This window comes from Mauremys mutica, chromosome 5, assembly GCF_020497125.1.
Source record: "Mauremys mutica isolate MM-2020 ecotype Southern chromosome 5, ASM2049712v1, whole genome shotgun sequence".
NCBI classification, from domain to species: Eukaryota; Metazoa; Chordata; order Testudines; family Geoemydidae; genus Mauremys; species Mauremys mutica.
In genome coordinates this window covers 58,830,638-58,847,271 of record NC_059076.1, presented here as the reverse complement: position 1 = coordinate 58,847,271, position 16,634 = coordinate 58,830,638, and the positions used below count along the sequence as shown (strand labels likewise).

At 41.0% G+C, this 16,634-nt stretch overlaps 1 protein-coding gene across 1 annotated transcript in view; it reads right to left on the bottom strand.

Moving 5' to 3' along the window:
• Positions 1-353: 353 nt before the first annotated feature.
• The window catches only part of SMAD1 (SMAD family member 1), a 72,497-nt gene continuing 56,216 nt past the window's right edge, over positions 354-16,634 (bottom strand). Inside the window, exons 5-7 of the mRNA XM_045019244.1 lie at positions 12,371-12,592; positions 6,851-7,107; positions 354-1,746 (exon numbers count right to left, since the gene is read on the bottom strand). Coding sequence (XP_044875179.1) covers positions 1,603-1,746; positions 6,851-7,107; positions 12,371-12,592 — 623 coding nt within the window. The 3' untranslated portion in view covers positions 354-1,602. The remainder of the gene's footprint in view (positions 1,747-6,850; positions 7,108-12,370; positions 12,593-16,634) is intronic.

Below are 16,634 nucleotides of genomic sequence, written 5' to 3'. Positions count from 1 at the left end.
GGTAGGAAAGTGGCAGTTTAGTTCCAAATCTCTGATCGGTCCTCACTGGAGGCTTATAAAGTTTCTGCAGATACTCCATACTGATGAAAAAAAAATCAATGAAAGAGTCTATGAAGTTATTAGGGCACATTAGTTCTACTGAATCTATTCTCTTCTCACCTGATGAAGAAATCCATCTCCCTCACAAAAATCACTCATCACCAGTACTGACTTAGCATTGCTACTAAGCTGTATCAGAAGTTAAAACGCAGAGTAATTTTTTTTCCATTTGATGCAGTATTATCCAAGAGAATCTTTTTGTCTGGGTTGTTATAAAGCTGCCAAGAAGTAGACAAGACAAAGCATTAATCAAAGTAAGCAATAACAATGGTTTTATTTAAAACTTCCAGTAAAGAAGACCCTTTAGTTTTGGAATAAAAGTACTGAAAGTACTACAGAGTAAGTGAATATAAAAGATTAGCAGAAAACCAAAACAAAAACCAGTAAAAAAAATTTAAAAACATTTTTTTTAAAAAGTTTGAAATAGATCCAAACAGGGTTTTTAAATCCTCCAAACATTTAACAGTTACTAGGTTTGGCAAAACAAAATTCTTTTACACAATTAAAAGCCTACTTCTTTTATGTAAACTGCCTAAAACTGCTCAATAATTCAAGAACAGACTGTACAATTTGTCTTGAAATATACAAAGCTGCAGTCTCAGGACCGCAGGAATGATTAATTTTGCCTTCTTCTCAGCTATATGAATTAACCAGCTATATAAACTGTTTTGGGGGGGGAGGGAGGAGGCAAAAATAATCAGAGTTAACAAGATAAAGCCACTAAAAAAATAAATGAAATGCACAGCAAATTCAGACCTCCATTTCATTTCTTTAAACTAACAAGCTACGTTTACAGTATATTCTGCATGTCAATTGCCATTCCCCCTCCCCTTTTCCCCACTCAAATATTCCTAAATCCTCTAGTCTAAGCTAATTAATTCTAAACTTTCAAATACACTGTACATACATTTAGCAAAGAGCATACCTAACATTATTCTTACAGCAGTATGGTCAGTACACAATTTCATAAAGATTATTACACATGACCATGATTAAACCTCCCACCCCCCTTCTTTCTTTCTTTTAAGAGAACAGCAAACAATTACTAGACAAATGGTTTTAAAATATTTTGTAGAAAGCCTGTGAAAAGCAGACTTCATCAATATGGGCCATCAACCCCAGAGAACACAAACAATGAATGCTGAACATATAAAAGAAAGGTGACCTCAGAGTGCCAAGGAAGATCCCTTGGGAACACTGTCTAAAAGATTATTAGCTTGGTCATCCCTAACTATTACACAAAGTCCTGCTAAACAATTTGCATGTATCAATTTTACAAGAGACTGGTACAATGTAAACTGAAATTCTTGACACCAACAGTGTGTTAAAGGCTTTTTTTTTTTTTTGCGCACTTTTTCCCTGAATCCAAAAGTTGGTCACAGAGGTCAAGTATTATCAAGGCTCTTATTCAGCTGCTGCTAGTTCATATATGTGTCTGACTCATACATCCTTCAAGTACATGCAAGGCTCAATAGTTTCCAAACTGCAGAAGCTTGGGACCCTTTAAGACACAGAGGAAATAGGATTATGAGGTGAGCCCATCTGAGTAAGAACTTTATCCAGCCACTGAAGGGGGCCATGCAGGTGTATCTCAATCCAGCATGGAGTGCTCGTTACATCTTGGCGATGATATTCGGCTCCCCAACCCTACAAACAAAATCACATAGAAACGTTATTACTTTTACCTTATTTTACAATGTCAAGGAAGTGGAAAATGTTTCTATCTCATTTTATATAGTACAAAGACAACAGATATAACCTAGCCTTACAGGTGGAGGTTACCACTGTAGAGGAGCCATTTTTGCATGAGTTCTGTTACCACATTTCCCCCTGTGAATCTGAAGCAGATTTAAGGTGACAGACTGAGATACCTGAAAACTGAAATCTCACTTCAAATTAGGCAATGGTAATGCACACATCCCCATATCACCCAGCCAGTATGCCCCAAGGTTGCCATTGAGACACCACACTCCTGGATTCCATCTACACTAGGGAAAGTGACCTATGAACAATGTCCCCTCTTCCCTCCCGACCCCAAAATGACCTTGGTACTGAAAACAGTTCTGGTCCCCACTTGCACTAGCTGAACTGTTTTGAACACCATGGCAGAAAGCATTCTGACATGGTGTTAAAAATGGTTTGGCCTCACATGAAGACAGTCTGACTATTAGAGTATGCTGGGCCAAACCATTTTTAATACCATGGCAGAAAGTGTGCACTACTTTCATAATAGACTGTTCGAATGCTATTGCATTAAAAACAGTTTGACTATTAGTATATGTTGAGCCAAACTGTTTTCAACAACTATGGAGGAGCTAGGGGTTCTTGGGGGTTTCTTGACCAGGTTACCAACCTGAAGTTATTTTCCTAGGGCAAACAAACTCAGGGTGAATGGACAGTTCAGCCCCCATGCCTTTTTGGCCCTTGCCCTCTCTGGTGTGATTGCCACAAGGGTGTAATTAGTGCAAAGTCTCAGGCTGGATGATTTATTTATTTAATTATTAAAAATAATGGACATCTGTGCACTAGGAACTGGATTAAGCCCACAAGCTCAGGTCCATCAGCCAGTGAATGTCTTCTTCAGCTTTCACTCGATACTGACCTGGGCTGAATAGGAAATAGTGGCCTAGGCTCCATGTGTCCCATTATGAATCCCAAAGCAGATGTTGCTTTTGAATTTTTCACAAGGTGACATTTTCATACCTGTTTATACGGACTCCAAGGGGAGTCCTACAGCAGATTCATATAGCAATGCATTTTGAAGAACTAACATTAAAATGCAAGGAAGCTCTTTGTCTCCCAAACCTATGGCTCCTGTGTTGCCCGTGATAGTCCTAGTCCTACTGGAGATTCCCCTCAAGTCTCTCCTTTTCCAGAGGACATGGAGGGAGGCAGGACACAGTATTCTCTTGGAGGAGAGGGAAGTATAATAACCGATTAAAAACAATTAAATACCAACAGGATTGAGGCTACCATGTTTGTGTATTTTTGCACTTCTGGTGAGGTACAGTAAAAGGATTGAAGATAAATGCTACTGGGGATCCCGTAAGACCTCTAGAAAAAGACTGAAGAAACCTCATGTACTAAGACTAAAAAAAAAGAGTGAGATGGGAAGATACGCTGCCAAACAGATTAATAGGCATAAAAACAAGAGGTCACATGGATCAACATTAAGGTGGGAACTTGACTCCATGCAACTAGAGCCAAGGTTTCTTTACAGGATGGGAGGACTGAAACAGATAAAGCTTCCCACAACATCTAGAACACTCTTGTAGCTATAAAAACAGCCAATGGAAGAAAGTAGTGTACACAATAAAAAGTTGTTAAACTGGACAATTTTGGGGAGAAAAGTGGCATTGGTCATATCCTAGATAGGAAATATCATCAGCCCAAGTTAACAGAGCGATCACCGATGGGTTCTCTTTTAGCTAAAACTGAGTCAGTTATAAGATTTACTAATTATCTGGAAAGAAATCTAACAAAGTTCACTGTGTAGTTTGATAAAGTAAATTATCTTTTTTGGGACGGGCTGGGAGGCAGTAGATGGACCACAGGAATCACAAAAATAAACAAAACAAAAAACGTTATGTATTAACCTCAGATTAACCCGTAAGGCGTATGCCCAAAGAAGTCACCTTATCCCTTTAAGGTACTATTTTAGGATACTGTGCCATTAATTTGGCAGTCCTGAAATATTGGACTGACCCTTTTATCCCAATCCACATTTCTGTCCCTCACATCATTGCTACAATCCTTACATGTACCCTGAGAACAGAACAGAATGCACTTTGTTTATAGAATTTCTAATCACCAGACAGACCTCAGGGAACAATGCTACCTATCTTTCAATCACCTACATGACAGTCCCAGCTAGTATGTCCAAGAAATGCCCACTACTAAGGCAGCTTAACTTCACGATTTTGATCCTTCGGACAGTAGGAGATTGTTATGGAATACAATGTGGTTATTTGAAGGGTATGGAAAAGACAAAGCCTGGAAAAGTTGCTTGTTAATTACCAAACTTTAACTTGAGCCACTGTGCATCAACTCTGTTCAGCTGTCATAAACAAAGATTATTGCATTAACTTTTCCAGATATACAGTAAAGAGAAGGAAGGAGTCTCCATGCTTGCAAAACACAAATATTCAATCTAACACTCTTGGAGAAGTGAACTAAACACTTGGTAAATGGAGAGGAGAGCCACAAAAATGCTAAATACTCAGAAAACCTGATCAATGAGGAAAGGTTAAAAAAAAATTGTGTAAAGAAAACTGAGGGGGACCGGATAATAGTTTTCAAATATGTTAAAGGCTGTTAGATGACTGATCAATTGTTCTCCATATCCACTGACAGTAGGACAAATAGTAAGGGGCTTATGTGACGTTACAGCCTATATGATTTTATAAAAATATGCTAATGAGTGAATATAATGTAACTGGAATATGTTTCATGCAAAAGGTCTCTTGTAAGGTATCATTACAAAGCTTAGAATCTACTGAGCATGATCATCCTATTTGTATAAATGTAACACTCTTGTATCTGAAACTAGAAATATGAAATATAACTGAGGGCCTATTGTAATTATGCATAGTGTGGGCCATTAATGGTGGTTTGGAATCTTGACGACTCCCATTAACCAGGGCAATTGACTGGATGGCTGTTTGCAGGCAGGTCTTCCTGTGAGTCAGGCTGGGAGGACTGAAGGCTTGAAGTCTTGTAGTGACATGTGATCATGTCACCTGAACTGGAATCCATCTTTAACCTAGTGTCTTTCCAGTGAGAAGGAGGGGGTGGGAACCCAGAGATTCCTGCCTTATGCAAAAGATATACAAGGGGTGGAACAGAAGAAGGAGGAGAGGAGCCATCACGAAGAATCCCCTAGCTACCACCTGAGTTGGAACAAGAGCTGTACCAGGGGAAAGAATTGTGCCCAGGCCTGGAGAGTGTCCAGTCTGAGGGGAAAAAAAAACGTACTGAAGCATCTCTGAGGGTGAGATTATCTGTATTCAGTTTGATTAGACAGATTTGCGCATTTTATTTTATTTTGCTTGGTGACTTACTTTGTTCTGTCTGTTACTACTTGGAACCACTTAAATCCTACTTTCTGTATTTAATAAAATCACTTTTTACTTATTAACTCAGAGTATATATTAATGGCTGGGGGAGCAGACAACTGTGCACATCTCTATCAGTGTTATAGAGGGCAAACAATTTATGAGTTTACCCTGCATAAGCTTTATACAGGGTAAAACGGATTTATTTGGGTTTAGACCCCACTGGGAGTTGGGCATCTCAGTGTTAGAGACAAGCACAGTTCTGTTAGCTGCTTTCAGGTAAACGAGCAGCTTTGGGGCAAGTAATTCAGACCCTGTGTCTGTGTTGGAGTAGACGGGCGTGTCTGGCTCAGCAAAACAGGGTGCTGGGGTCCCGAGCTGGCAGGGAAAGCAGGAGCAGAGGTAGTCTGGGCACCTCGGGTGGCAGCTCCCAAGAGGGTTTCTGTGATCCAACCCGTCACAGCTTAATCTGCTGTAAAGGAGATTTAGGTTAGACATTAGGAAAAATGTTCTAACCGTAAAGGTAGTTAAGCACTGGAATAGTCTTCCAAGGGAAGCTGTGGAATCCCCATCCCCATCCTTGGAGGCTTTGAGAAGAAGTTAGAAGAACCTGTTTATTAAGAACCTGTCACGGATACCTAGGTTTAGTTGATCCTGCCCTGGCACTGCGCAGGGCGCAGTGCAGGGGGCTGAAGTGATGACCTCTTGAGATCCCTTCTCACCCCTACATTTCTCTGATTCTAATGCAGGGGTGGGCAAACTACAGCCTGCCTGCCCTGGCCCCGCACTGCTCCCGGAAGCGGCCGGCACCATGTCCCTGTGGCCCCAGGGGAGTAGAGCGGAGGGCAGAGGGCACTGCGTGCTGCCCTTGCCTGCCGGCATCGGCCACCGCAGCTCCAATTGGCTGGGATCTGGGAACCGAGGCCAATGGGAGTTTCAGGGGAGGTACCCCAAGGCGAGAGCGTCACACGGAGCTCTTTGCCCTCCCCCATCCCCCCCGAGGGGACACAGGGACATGGTGCTGGCTGCTTCCGGGAGCGGCGCAGTGCCAGTGCAGGCAGGGAGCCTGTCTTAGCCCTGCTGTGCACCGCTACCACCCCAGAGCTGCTCAAGGTAAGTGGTACCGGGCTGGAGCCTGCACCCCAAACCCCTCTTGCACCCCAACCCCCTGCCCTGAGCCTCCTGCCACACCCCAACCCCCTGCCCCAGCCCTACATTCATGGCCTTGCATGTAATTTCCCCACCCAGATGTGGCTCTCGAGCCAAAAAGTTTGCCCACCTCTGTTCTACTGTAACATTCTATTGAGGCAATAAGAATAGTTGCTAGGCATGATGGAAACTACTTAACTGCACCATCATCAAACCTAAATAAAACTTAACGGGAAGAAATCTGAAACCAAGAACCTACAGGATGTACCTTTGATTTTAAAATTCTGTACACCACAAAATGATGTTTGTCCAAGGGGATAGCTTTGTATGTTTAAGGTCATGCATACAACTTTTGTTTTATAGAAAAAGTGTTAATAAAATATCACACACATTTACAATCAATGTAATTGTTGATAGGGGAACTTCTCCAATACAAGGCATGAAATGGAACTGTTTTCACCAGGATTATTTAACGTAATTCAAAAGGGAACATTATTTTGCTTACAAAAAAAACAAAAAACCATACGCCCAACTGAACTCTTACCTACCTTTACAAAACTCATACGGATAGTGCACATCTTAGTAAGCTCATACACGGTTTCAAAGCCATGGTTCACTGATTGAGCCAGAAGCTGAGCAAACTCTTGGTTGTTGAAAATTTTCAAACTGCAGCCACTGGGAATTTTACAAACTGTGGTTGGATGGAACCCATGGTGGTAGTTGCAGTTTCGACTTTGAACAAAAATACTGCTGTCACTCAGGCATTCAGCATACACTTCGCCCCCAACATAATAGAGGTGAACTCCTAAGAGGAAAACATATTTGTTATGGACAGGTCAAATGAATTCATATCACATGCACAGTCTGGCACACATCTTTGGAGATGTTTTTGTGCTTCTCCAGTTTAAAGAGAAACATTATATTTCACTCACTAGTTGGACTTGCTTAAAGCTTTGTTATACCTGTACCTCCAGATTCCACCAAAGTTTGTTTTTCAGATAAACTGTTCATTAAAGTTTCATTGCTTGTAAACCGCACAGAAGACAACTACTGTAACAATGCAAGATGACAGATTTACAGGGCCAGAACATCTGCACAGATCCCATGGGTTCATACTAGGGGAACGAAGGGGGACAGAAGATTGACTGGCCCCAGGGTAGGGAGAACAAAGAATCCTCGGAAAATAGTAATACAGCTCCAAGATGGATTCTCCCCCAGCATGTACTAGCTAGGATGAGTCTCTGTTAGGATAGCTTCAACAGAGGTGCACTTCCAGGGAGCTGGAGAACAGTTCAGTGCAGTGTCCAGAGGAACAGCTTAACGCCATGTGAATCCTATGGCTTTTCATGGATCCCTCAAGATCTGAGGCCATGCCGTCAGCCTTTTCTATAGGGGATAGCAAACCCCTATGGGATATTGGTGGAGGGTGTGGAATCTCTAGGGATCTCTCCTCCTGAGCCCCACATACAGGCTTTTAAACTTTACGAACTTTGGGGTTCAAGTTCTCCACTGTTGGAATAATCAATTTGAAATAGCAAAACCAGAAAAAATACCAGGAGGTATTAAAGTAAATGAAATTCTGAGAAAGAAAATCTTGACGGCATTTAATAGTATGGTCCACGTAAAATTTTGCTGATGACATAACTCCAATATCATCTTAACAAAACAATCTGTGGCCATGTCTTCAAGCTGTGAATCTGTTCTTCTAACAAATGGTGAGATTTAAATGGTGTTTCTATATAAGAACATGAAAACAAAAGAATGGCCATACTGGGTCAGACCAATGGTCCATCTCACCCAGCATCCTGTCTCCAACAGTGGCTAATACAGAGCTTCAGGGGAACGATCTTAAACAGGGCAGTTGGAGTGATCCATCCCTATTTTTCCCCTCCTGGCTTCTGGCAATCAAAAGTTCAGGGTCACCCTGAGCCTGGGGTTGCATCCTTGACCATCTTGGCTAACAGCCATCAACAGACCTATCCTCAGTGAACTTATTTAACTTTTTTTTGAGCCCAGCTACACTTTTGCCATTACAACATCCCATGACAATGAGTTCCACAGGTTAACTGTACACTGTGTGAAAAAGTACTTCATCTAGTTTGTATTAAATCTGCTCCCTATTAATTTCATTGGGTGACCCTGGTTTTTGCATTGTGGGAAAAGGGTAAATGAGTCTCTATTCACTTTTTCCACACCATTCATGTTTTTATAGAGTTCTATCATATCCTCGTCATATCTCTTCTAAACTGAATAACCCTAATCTTTTTACTCCCTCCTCATAGGGAAGCCATTCCATACTCCTATCATCTTAGTTGCCCTTTTCTGAATCTTTCCAGTTCCACTATATCCTTTTTGAGATGGGAGACCATAATTAGACACAATATTCAAAGTATGGGCACCCCAGGGATTTATACATTGGAATTATGATATTTTCTATCCCTTCCTAATAGTTCCTAACATTCCATTAGCCTTTGACTGCCGCAGAGCAGTGAGCTGAAATTTTCAGAGAATTATCCACGGTGACGCCAAGGTTTCTCTCTCAAGTGGTAACAGCTAATTTAGAACCCATCATTGTATATGTGTAGTTGGGATTTTTTTCCCCAGCATGCATTACTTTGCACTTAATCTAGAATTTCATGTGCTATTGTGTCATCCAGTTACCCAGTATTATGATAGCCCTTTGCAACTCTTCACAGTCAGCTTTGGATTTAATTACCCTGAATAATTTTTTATCATTTGCAAACTTTGTCACATCACTGTTCTCTCCCTTTTCCAGGTAATTAATGAATATGCTGAACAGCACAAGTTCCAGTAAAGATCCCTGGGGGACCTTGCTGTTTATCTATTTTCATTCGTAAAACTGACCATTTATTCCTACTCTTTGTTTCCCCATCTTTTAACCAGTATGAGAGGCCCTTTCCTGTTAGGCCATGGCTACTTAGTTTCTTAGGAGCCTTTGGTGAGGGACCTTTCTGAAATCCAAGTACCATGTATCAACTTGATCACCCCTACCCACATGCTTGTTGACACATACAAAGAATTCTAGTAAATTGGTAAGGTGTGACTTCTCTTTACAAAAGCCAAGTTGACTCTTCTCAACAAATCATGTTTATCTGTGTCTGATAGTTATCTATAGTTTCTACCAATTTGCACAGTACTGAAGTTAGGTTTACCAGCCTGCAATTGCCAGAATCACCTCTGGAGCCTTTTTTTTTTTAAAACTGGTGCTACACTCGCTACCTTCCAGACATTGGGTACAGAGGGTACATTTCCAGCAATAGGTTTCATACTGCAGTTAGTAGTTCTGCAATTTCATTTGAGTTCCTTCAGAACTCTGGGTGAACACCATCTGATCCTGGTGATTTATTACTATTCAATTTATCAGTTTGTTCTAAAACAGCTTCTACTGATATAGATGAGAGACAGTACTTCAGATGTGTCACCCAAAAAGGATAACTCTGATGTGGATCTCTCACCCACATCCAGGGATGGCAGGTTTGTAGAAATTTTGGTTGTGCCCAGAACGCCCAGAGCCCTCCGTCCCCCTGCACCTGCCTAAGGCTCGGGGAGGGAGTCTGGGTGGGTGGAGGAGGTCTGGGGTGCAGGCCCTGGGCTGGGGATTGGGGTACAGTGTGCAGGCTCTGGGAGTGAGTTTGGGTGCAGAAGGGGTGAGAGGTTGGGCTCTGGAAGGGGGTGTGGAAGGGGGTCTGGGATGCAGGGGGTAGGGGCTGAGGGGTACAGGCTCTGGGAGGGAGCTTGGGTGCAGGCTCTGGGAGGGAGCTTGGGGGCAAGAAGGGGTGTGGGAAAGGAGTGGGGTGCAGGCTCTGGGAGGGGCGGTGGGTGGTGCAGTGCTTACCCGGGGCTCCTAGGCAGGGTGGGCAGGCCAGGGGGCCTCCGTGTGCTGGCACTGTCCTGACAGCTTCCTATTGGCCGCAGGGGTGCTTGCGGCAGGAGCAGCACGTGCAGACACAGACCTGACTCACCACGCCCAGGGGCCACCAGCCACATGAAGCAAGCGGGCAGGAAGCCGCTCAGGTCTGCTGCACTGCCAGTGGTGAGTGGGGGCTCCAGGCCATTTTAAATAGCCCGGGGGGGAGAAGAGGAGGGAAGAGGACACACACGCGGAGTGCCCAGGGGTGGAAGGGAGCGCCAAGAGAGACCCGGCCTCAAAACAGTGCTGGAGCCGGGCCCTGGGCCAGGAATATTCCTGGTGCCCAGGCACCACAGGCCCATAGAACTTGCCACCTATGCCCACATCCTGTGCAGTGAAGACCGATGCAAAGAATTCACTTAGCTTCTGTGCATGCTCCTCTAACACCTGAGTTGTTCAGTGGCACCTGTTCAGCAGACTTCCTGTTTCTGATGTAAATATCTTACTGTTAGGTTTTGTCTCTAACAAGTTTTTTCCTGGCCTGCCTTATTATACTTTTACACTTAACCTGCCAGAGTTTGTGCACCTTCTTATTATCCTCACTAGGATCTGACTTTCAACTTTTGAAGGATTCCATTAAATATGAAATCAAAATTATTTTAAGCGCGGAATTCCTGCCATGATTCATTGTATATATGTACCTATTTTATAGCTTTCTTGCATTTTCCATCCTGCATTGGTATCTGTACAGTTCATGTTAAAGTATCTCTGGTATATGTACAGTTAATGTTTCAGTAGAATTTTGCTTGCAACGAGGCTGCTTTTAAAAGTTTACTTTGTCCATTTTCTATTTAAAACTATAAAAGTGTTATATAAGTACATAGATACTTTCTAGGGTGGGGGAAAAAAAGAGAATGAGACTTAGTGGCAGAACCTCTGAGTATGAACCTGAGAGCAGCACAGGTACTAGCATGGAAAAAGCTTTTCTAGGCTAAAGGTTGCTTTTCAAAATAATAAACTGCATGAAAACTAATCTCCCTGCGGCACCAGCTCAGTTTCAAAACAATGTCCTGTGAGGTCCAGAACAACATCACTGTAAGAAACTGATCTCCAAGCATTAAAAAAAAAAAGGAGACATTCAAAGACAGCTTTCCCTCTAAACCCATTTCATAGTGCATCAATATAAAAGACAATATAGCCCTTCCCCTGAAATACATTTTTATGGTTACAAAGCTCCAAGGACCCCTTTCTGGAAAAGAAAAAAAAAAAAAGTCAATCGAATTTTTTCCCTGCCTACAAATGCACAAAGTACTTTCCATTATTTTTTAATGCTACATGGCTTTTTATTATCTTGAAGTTTTGAATAGGTCTGACTGTCCATTTTGTTCTAATATAATTTTTTCACCACCCAGATACCGCACCAATTGGTGCTCAAAGAATACACCTATGGTTTGGGCAAATCAAATCCCTACCATCTCACCTCATCACCCCTCCAATTAAATTGTTTTAAAAACAAGTTTACATTATTGTTTGTATTACAATACCACTGCTAGGTGCTGTACAAACATTTACTACCACAAAAATTAAAATAAGTCCATTTGGATTTAATTTACACGACAACGTTCCTCTCAAAATGGACTATTATGAAGCTAAATAAAAAACAATCAATTCTTTTGGGAGAAGACTGTCAAAGACACAGACAGGAATACCATGAACTGTCCTTTGGAATTCTGAAAATCCCTCCTTTAAACTGTATTTGGAATATTACTTTAGCAGGCCTATACTCCTTTAAGGGAGTTTAAGGCCCAGACAAATTAGCTATCTTTAATCCAGAACAAAAAAGATTATTTTGTTCAGAGAGCTAGCTGCAGTTATATAGTTCAGATTTCCAGAATCATCACTAGCTGGGCTGTGTGAGAGAAAGAAACTGCCTTAAATTGTTGTGCTAATTAAAATTAAAATCGATGAGAGTCTGCAGACAATGAAAAAAAATTATTAGAAAATAGAAAGCATCCTGCAATTATACAACAGGTGAGAATTTACAAGCATACAGGACTTGGCAAATAAATTATATATTTGCCAATGTTTATCATATACATTATCAAGTTATGTTCTAATGGTCTGTCCTTGAGGCAAGAAGCCCAGATTGCTGCATTTAGCTAGAAAGCAAAACAAACAAGAGAAAAACTAAATGCACCTTTGCCAATGTGCCGCCTGGTGTTCTCAATGGTGGAATTCCGGTTAACATTAGAGAGCAGCCCAAGGCAAAATCTGTTCTTGTTGTTTGAAGGATCAGTAAAACCATCTACCAACACGCTGGTGGAGGAGGCATGAAATGCCTCCCCAACACGATTGTTCAGCTCATAGTAGACAATAGAACACCAGTGTTTTGGCTCTTCATAAGCAACTGCCTGAACATCTGCAAAGAAACAAAGAAAAGGTTACAATCAATGGCACTGCAACTAATATGTGTCTGAACTTTAAAGATCTGCAACCTGTAGACCTTGGATCACAGAGAAATTCAGGTGAAATAACTGCTAAAGTGAAGTCTTCTATAGAGTTCATCTATCATTTAATTATTTACAAACACACACACTCACACACCCCTACACACACACACCCCTTTTCAGAGCCAGAGAAAGAATTTATACAAATACAGTTAAGATAAAATTACTCGCAAGACTTCAGACACAGGACAAAATATCAAAGCCGGCAACAGGTACTTAAGTAAGAGAACATGTTGTGAGCTCAACAACCACACCTATCAAGCGCTCCTGCGTTCTTTGCAACATATGACCTAGATCAGCACTACCCTGAGTGTTGACAAATCAGTGAAGTACTTCCTCAGTTTATTTTACAGAGCTACCAAATTTAAAAAATATTCTACGTTACAAAATTCTGTATTAACAATGAGAAATCACATAGCAGAAACTGTCAGAGAACAGCCGGAGGTTTTCACAACTGCCTAGGAGGCAGCTGGGATTTTGGCCACACAGACAGGAGTGAGACATGGCTTGGGTTTTTGGTATCCCAGGTGGCAGATTAATCTTTTGCATCTGGGAAGGCCATGCACCTCTTTCTCCCCTCCCCGCCACCACCACCACCACCCCCCAACTCACCTACTGGGCAGGTGCAGAAATTACTTTAAAATTTGGGAAGGGGATGTTTGAATTCTTCATTTCTCTGCCCTACAGGCCACGGGGTTGGTTCACAATGACCTTCCCCAGTATTAGCCACTATATCCAACAAAAAATTTGCACATTACAGTTGATGGTTCTATTAAAGTGATCAGCAATGGAATAGTCAACATGCATATAGTCGCTATATTTCAACGTTAACACCCTAATGAGATGCATAAGCAAATTTCACATCTCAGATCATTTGTTTCATACTCCTTGCAAACTCAAGCAGACAGTACTGCTTCGGTTTATATTCTGAAGATGTTTTTTTCCACACAATCAGAAGGGCTAGGAGGCTTTTCTAAAAAGAAAAAAACAAATGAAAGCTTAGACTTTGGAACACAATTATGCAACAATTTAAAAATAATATGGAATCGAGAATTTACAAGGCTATGAGATTACATTATACACAGAAACCAGAATATAGTATTTTGGGCTACAAAAAAGGGAATGAAGTTCAGGAAAATGCCATGGAATTAAAGGTTTATGCATCAATATTGAACATAAACCTTTAAAAATTAATTAAATACTAACAAATAAGAATGTTTTAAGATTTCATTAGATACTAAACGGTCATTAGTCAGGTAACATCAGGAGCCCTCAAAACTTATTTTTCCAATATTCTGATAATGGCAACAATCGTTCTTCCATAACAAACAATTCCTTATTCAGCTAGCAAACTCTGCAACAGTTTGAGAGAAAACGTGTCTCTTGAAGCATCCAATCTTCTGTTTGCCCCTGCCTGCTAAGCTCTAAAAATACATGGATGCTTTAAGGTAATTTTTAAAATTTTTGCTTTGGGATTTCTCCCTTTGCATGAAGGATGTTTTCTCTGTCAACGGAGTTTCAAACAGGTTGTCCAACAATAGTATGTGCTTCTTTGGATGTTTCCACCTAATGTGCATTCTCTCAAATGCCCAATATAGCCACAAATTATTAAAATCACCTCCAAATAAAGGAGGTTGAAGAAGAGATGGGATGTGGCTGTTCTGTGTGTGAGGGTTTTAAAGTGAAGACGATGACTATTTCTGTGCTTAGTACACACAGTTTAGGAATCTGAGATAGCAGCTCTGCAGATCACAGCCGGAAATGCAAGCTGAAGTGCTAAAATGACAATGACGTTGCAGCAATTTGTTTCTCCTTTCAGCGCATCCCCAATGCCAACATTAACTGTAAGACCAACATTCTATATTTTCCTTTGCTTAGAAAAATGTTTTTCATACACTGATTTTTTTCTGATTAAAAAGGACATGAGCTGAATTTTAAAAATATAAAATGTGATTATCAGGCCGACATAAATAGTAGGAAAGCATGTAGCCTACACAACGTCAAGCGATGAAAACGGTGCGAAACAAACATCTTGGTGCAGGGTCTTTCCAGTGTGAAGTCCATTGCTGACCAAGAATATACTGGGAAATGCTCATGAGAAGGGGGTTAAGTTCTGTAAAGCCACAGTACTGTTAAGCCTTTTCAAATCATTGTAAAAACGGACTTTAATTACTAGTAAGGGGTTACTACAGTTTGCTTTCAAATTAAGTTGCCAGTAACTACCAAAGCTACCGCTTTGCCCCAGTTCTCAAACTCAGGAAGAAATCTTGCCAGCTGGCCATTCTTACAGAATGAATCATATCTCTCTCTCACAGATTTCATACTAACTTCCTTACGTTTGTTTTAAGTCATGCAGAGCAGGTGCGTTGTGTCTCTCCATTCCCAGCATGGGCCAACAATGGAAATTACCCAGCTTCAGTGACAGGATGCAGCTTGTTAAGTCAAATCTCTTAAGACTAACAAATCTCCATAAAGAACATGCTTCTAAACATTTGCAACTAAAATGTTTAACATAAAAGTTTATTGAAACAACTGTTTTTATACAACTACAGCAGACCTTTTAGGAGGGCAGTTAGACACTGGATAGGCACAGCAAACATACAGGAGCTTAAAGAATGAGCAGACAAATTAAGCGTAAGCAAAGAAATAAATTTGCCTTTTTCCCTTGCCACCAAAGAAACAGTGAATTAAAAGACTATTAAACTTACTAGGAGGAAAAAGAGATTTTAAAAAATAGACAAAGAAATCTTTTCTTTTAAGAATGAAAATAAAAATGGAAGCCATTTCCCTTTGGTTGTTAAGGGTCTCACATGTGATGCAAAAATTCCACAGCACAGATATGGTGTATTTACAAGGAAAAAAAAAGAAAAAGATGTGCAGAAGTCTGCAGAGTTAGGTATAAACACTGATAAATGTACTTTGGGCCTTCATCAGCTGCAAAAGACAGTACACAATAGTGTATAGATCAGCAAAACAACTGAAAATGCCAAAGATGGTGCTTATCAAATGCAAGCTCATTCTGAAGAAGGAAAATAAGTGAATACAGAACCGATATAAATTATATTAAAAAAGAGTAGATATATTTGTGAGCCCAGACATTTTAAGCTTAACAAAAAACTCGTATGAAATTAAACAATAGTTCATATGCTTGTAATCTTTATAATCATTCTGACAGAGCATTCAACTTGCTACTCTCCTCCCTGGCTGGATGCACGGCTGTGTGAGCCTAAGTGTTCTCAGAGGGGGCTATTTCTCACCATGTGTTGAATGCACTAAATCCTTTACTCAGCAGTTATATTTGCTATGTGTTTAAAAAGCCATGTGTAAAAAGTTGCCTGTGCCATAGGACGTAAAACAAAATGAAAATAATTTAACACATTTTTCCTGCAGCAATACCACCTCATGGTGCAATCTCACAAGCTAAGCAGGGTCATACTAGGTCACTAATTACATGGGAAAGGAAACATTCCTCCCCCCTTCCCCCCCCCCCCCCCAAGCTCCCAGGAAAAACCCAGGGTGCTGCAAGAAGCAATGTTGGCAATTCAGTGTTATGCTCTTCTCTAGAAATCAGAACTAAGCCAGTGCAATATCGTGGTGTTTAAGAGGCACTTCGGTTGACGTGCTGTGTTTCAGAAGACGAAGCATACTGAGACCCTGACCATTTGTATTAAAGTATTCATAGGACTTTTCACAAGTGTAGAGATGTTAGTGCCAGTGTCCTGACCAAATCTCAACTTAGGCAACTATATTCCCTGCTCTAAATTCACCTACCCACCAACTGGATATCAATCGTACAACATGAGGCACTGTCTCAATAAGTCACTATAATCATAATAGATACCTTTCACTGCCTGTTAACAGGTACGCTGTGTGCCATTACACACAATTACTATGCTTTACCATAAGAACTGTTTAACTTCAGTGATTGTTACAGATGAGAGTTTGTAATAATGC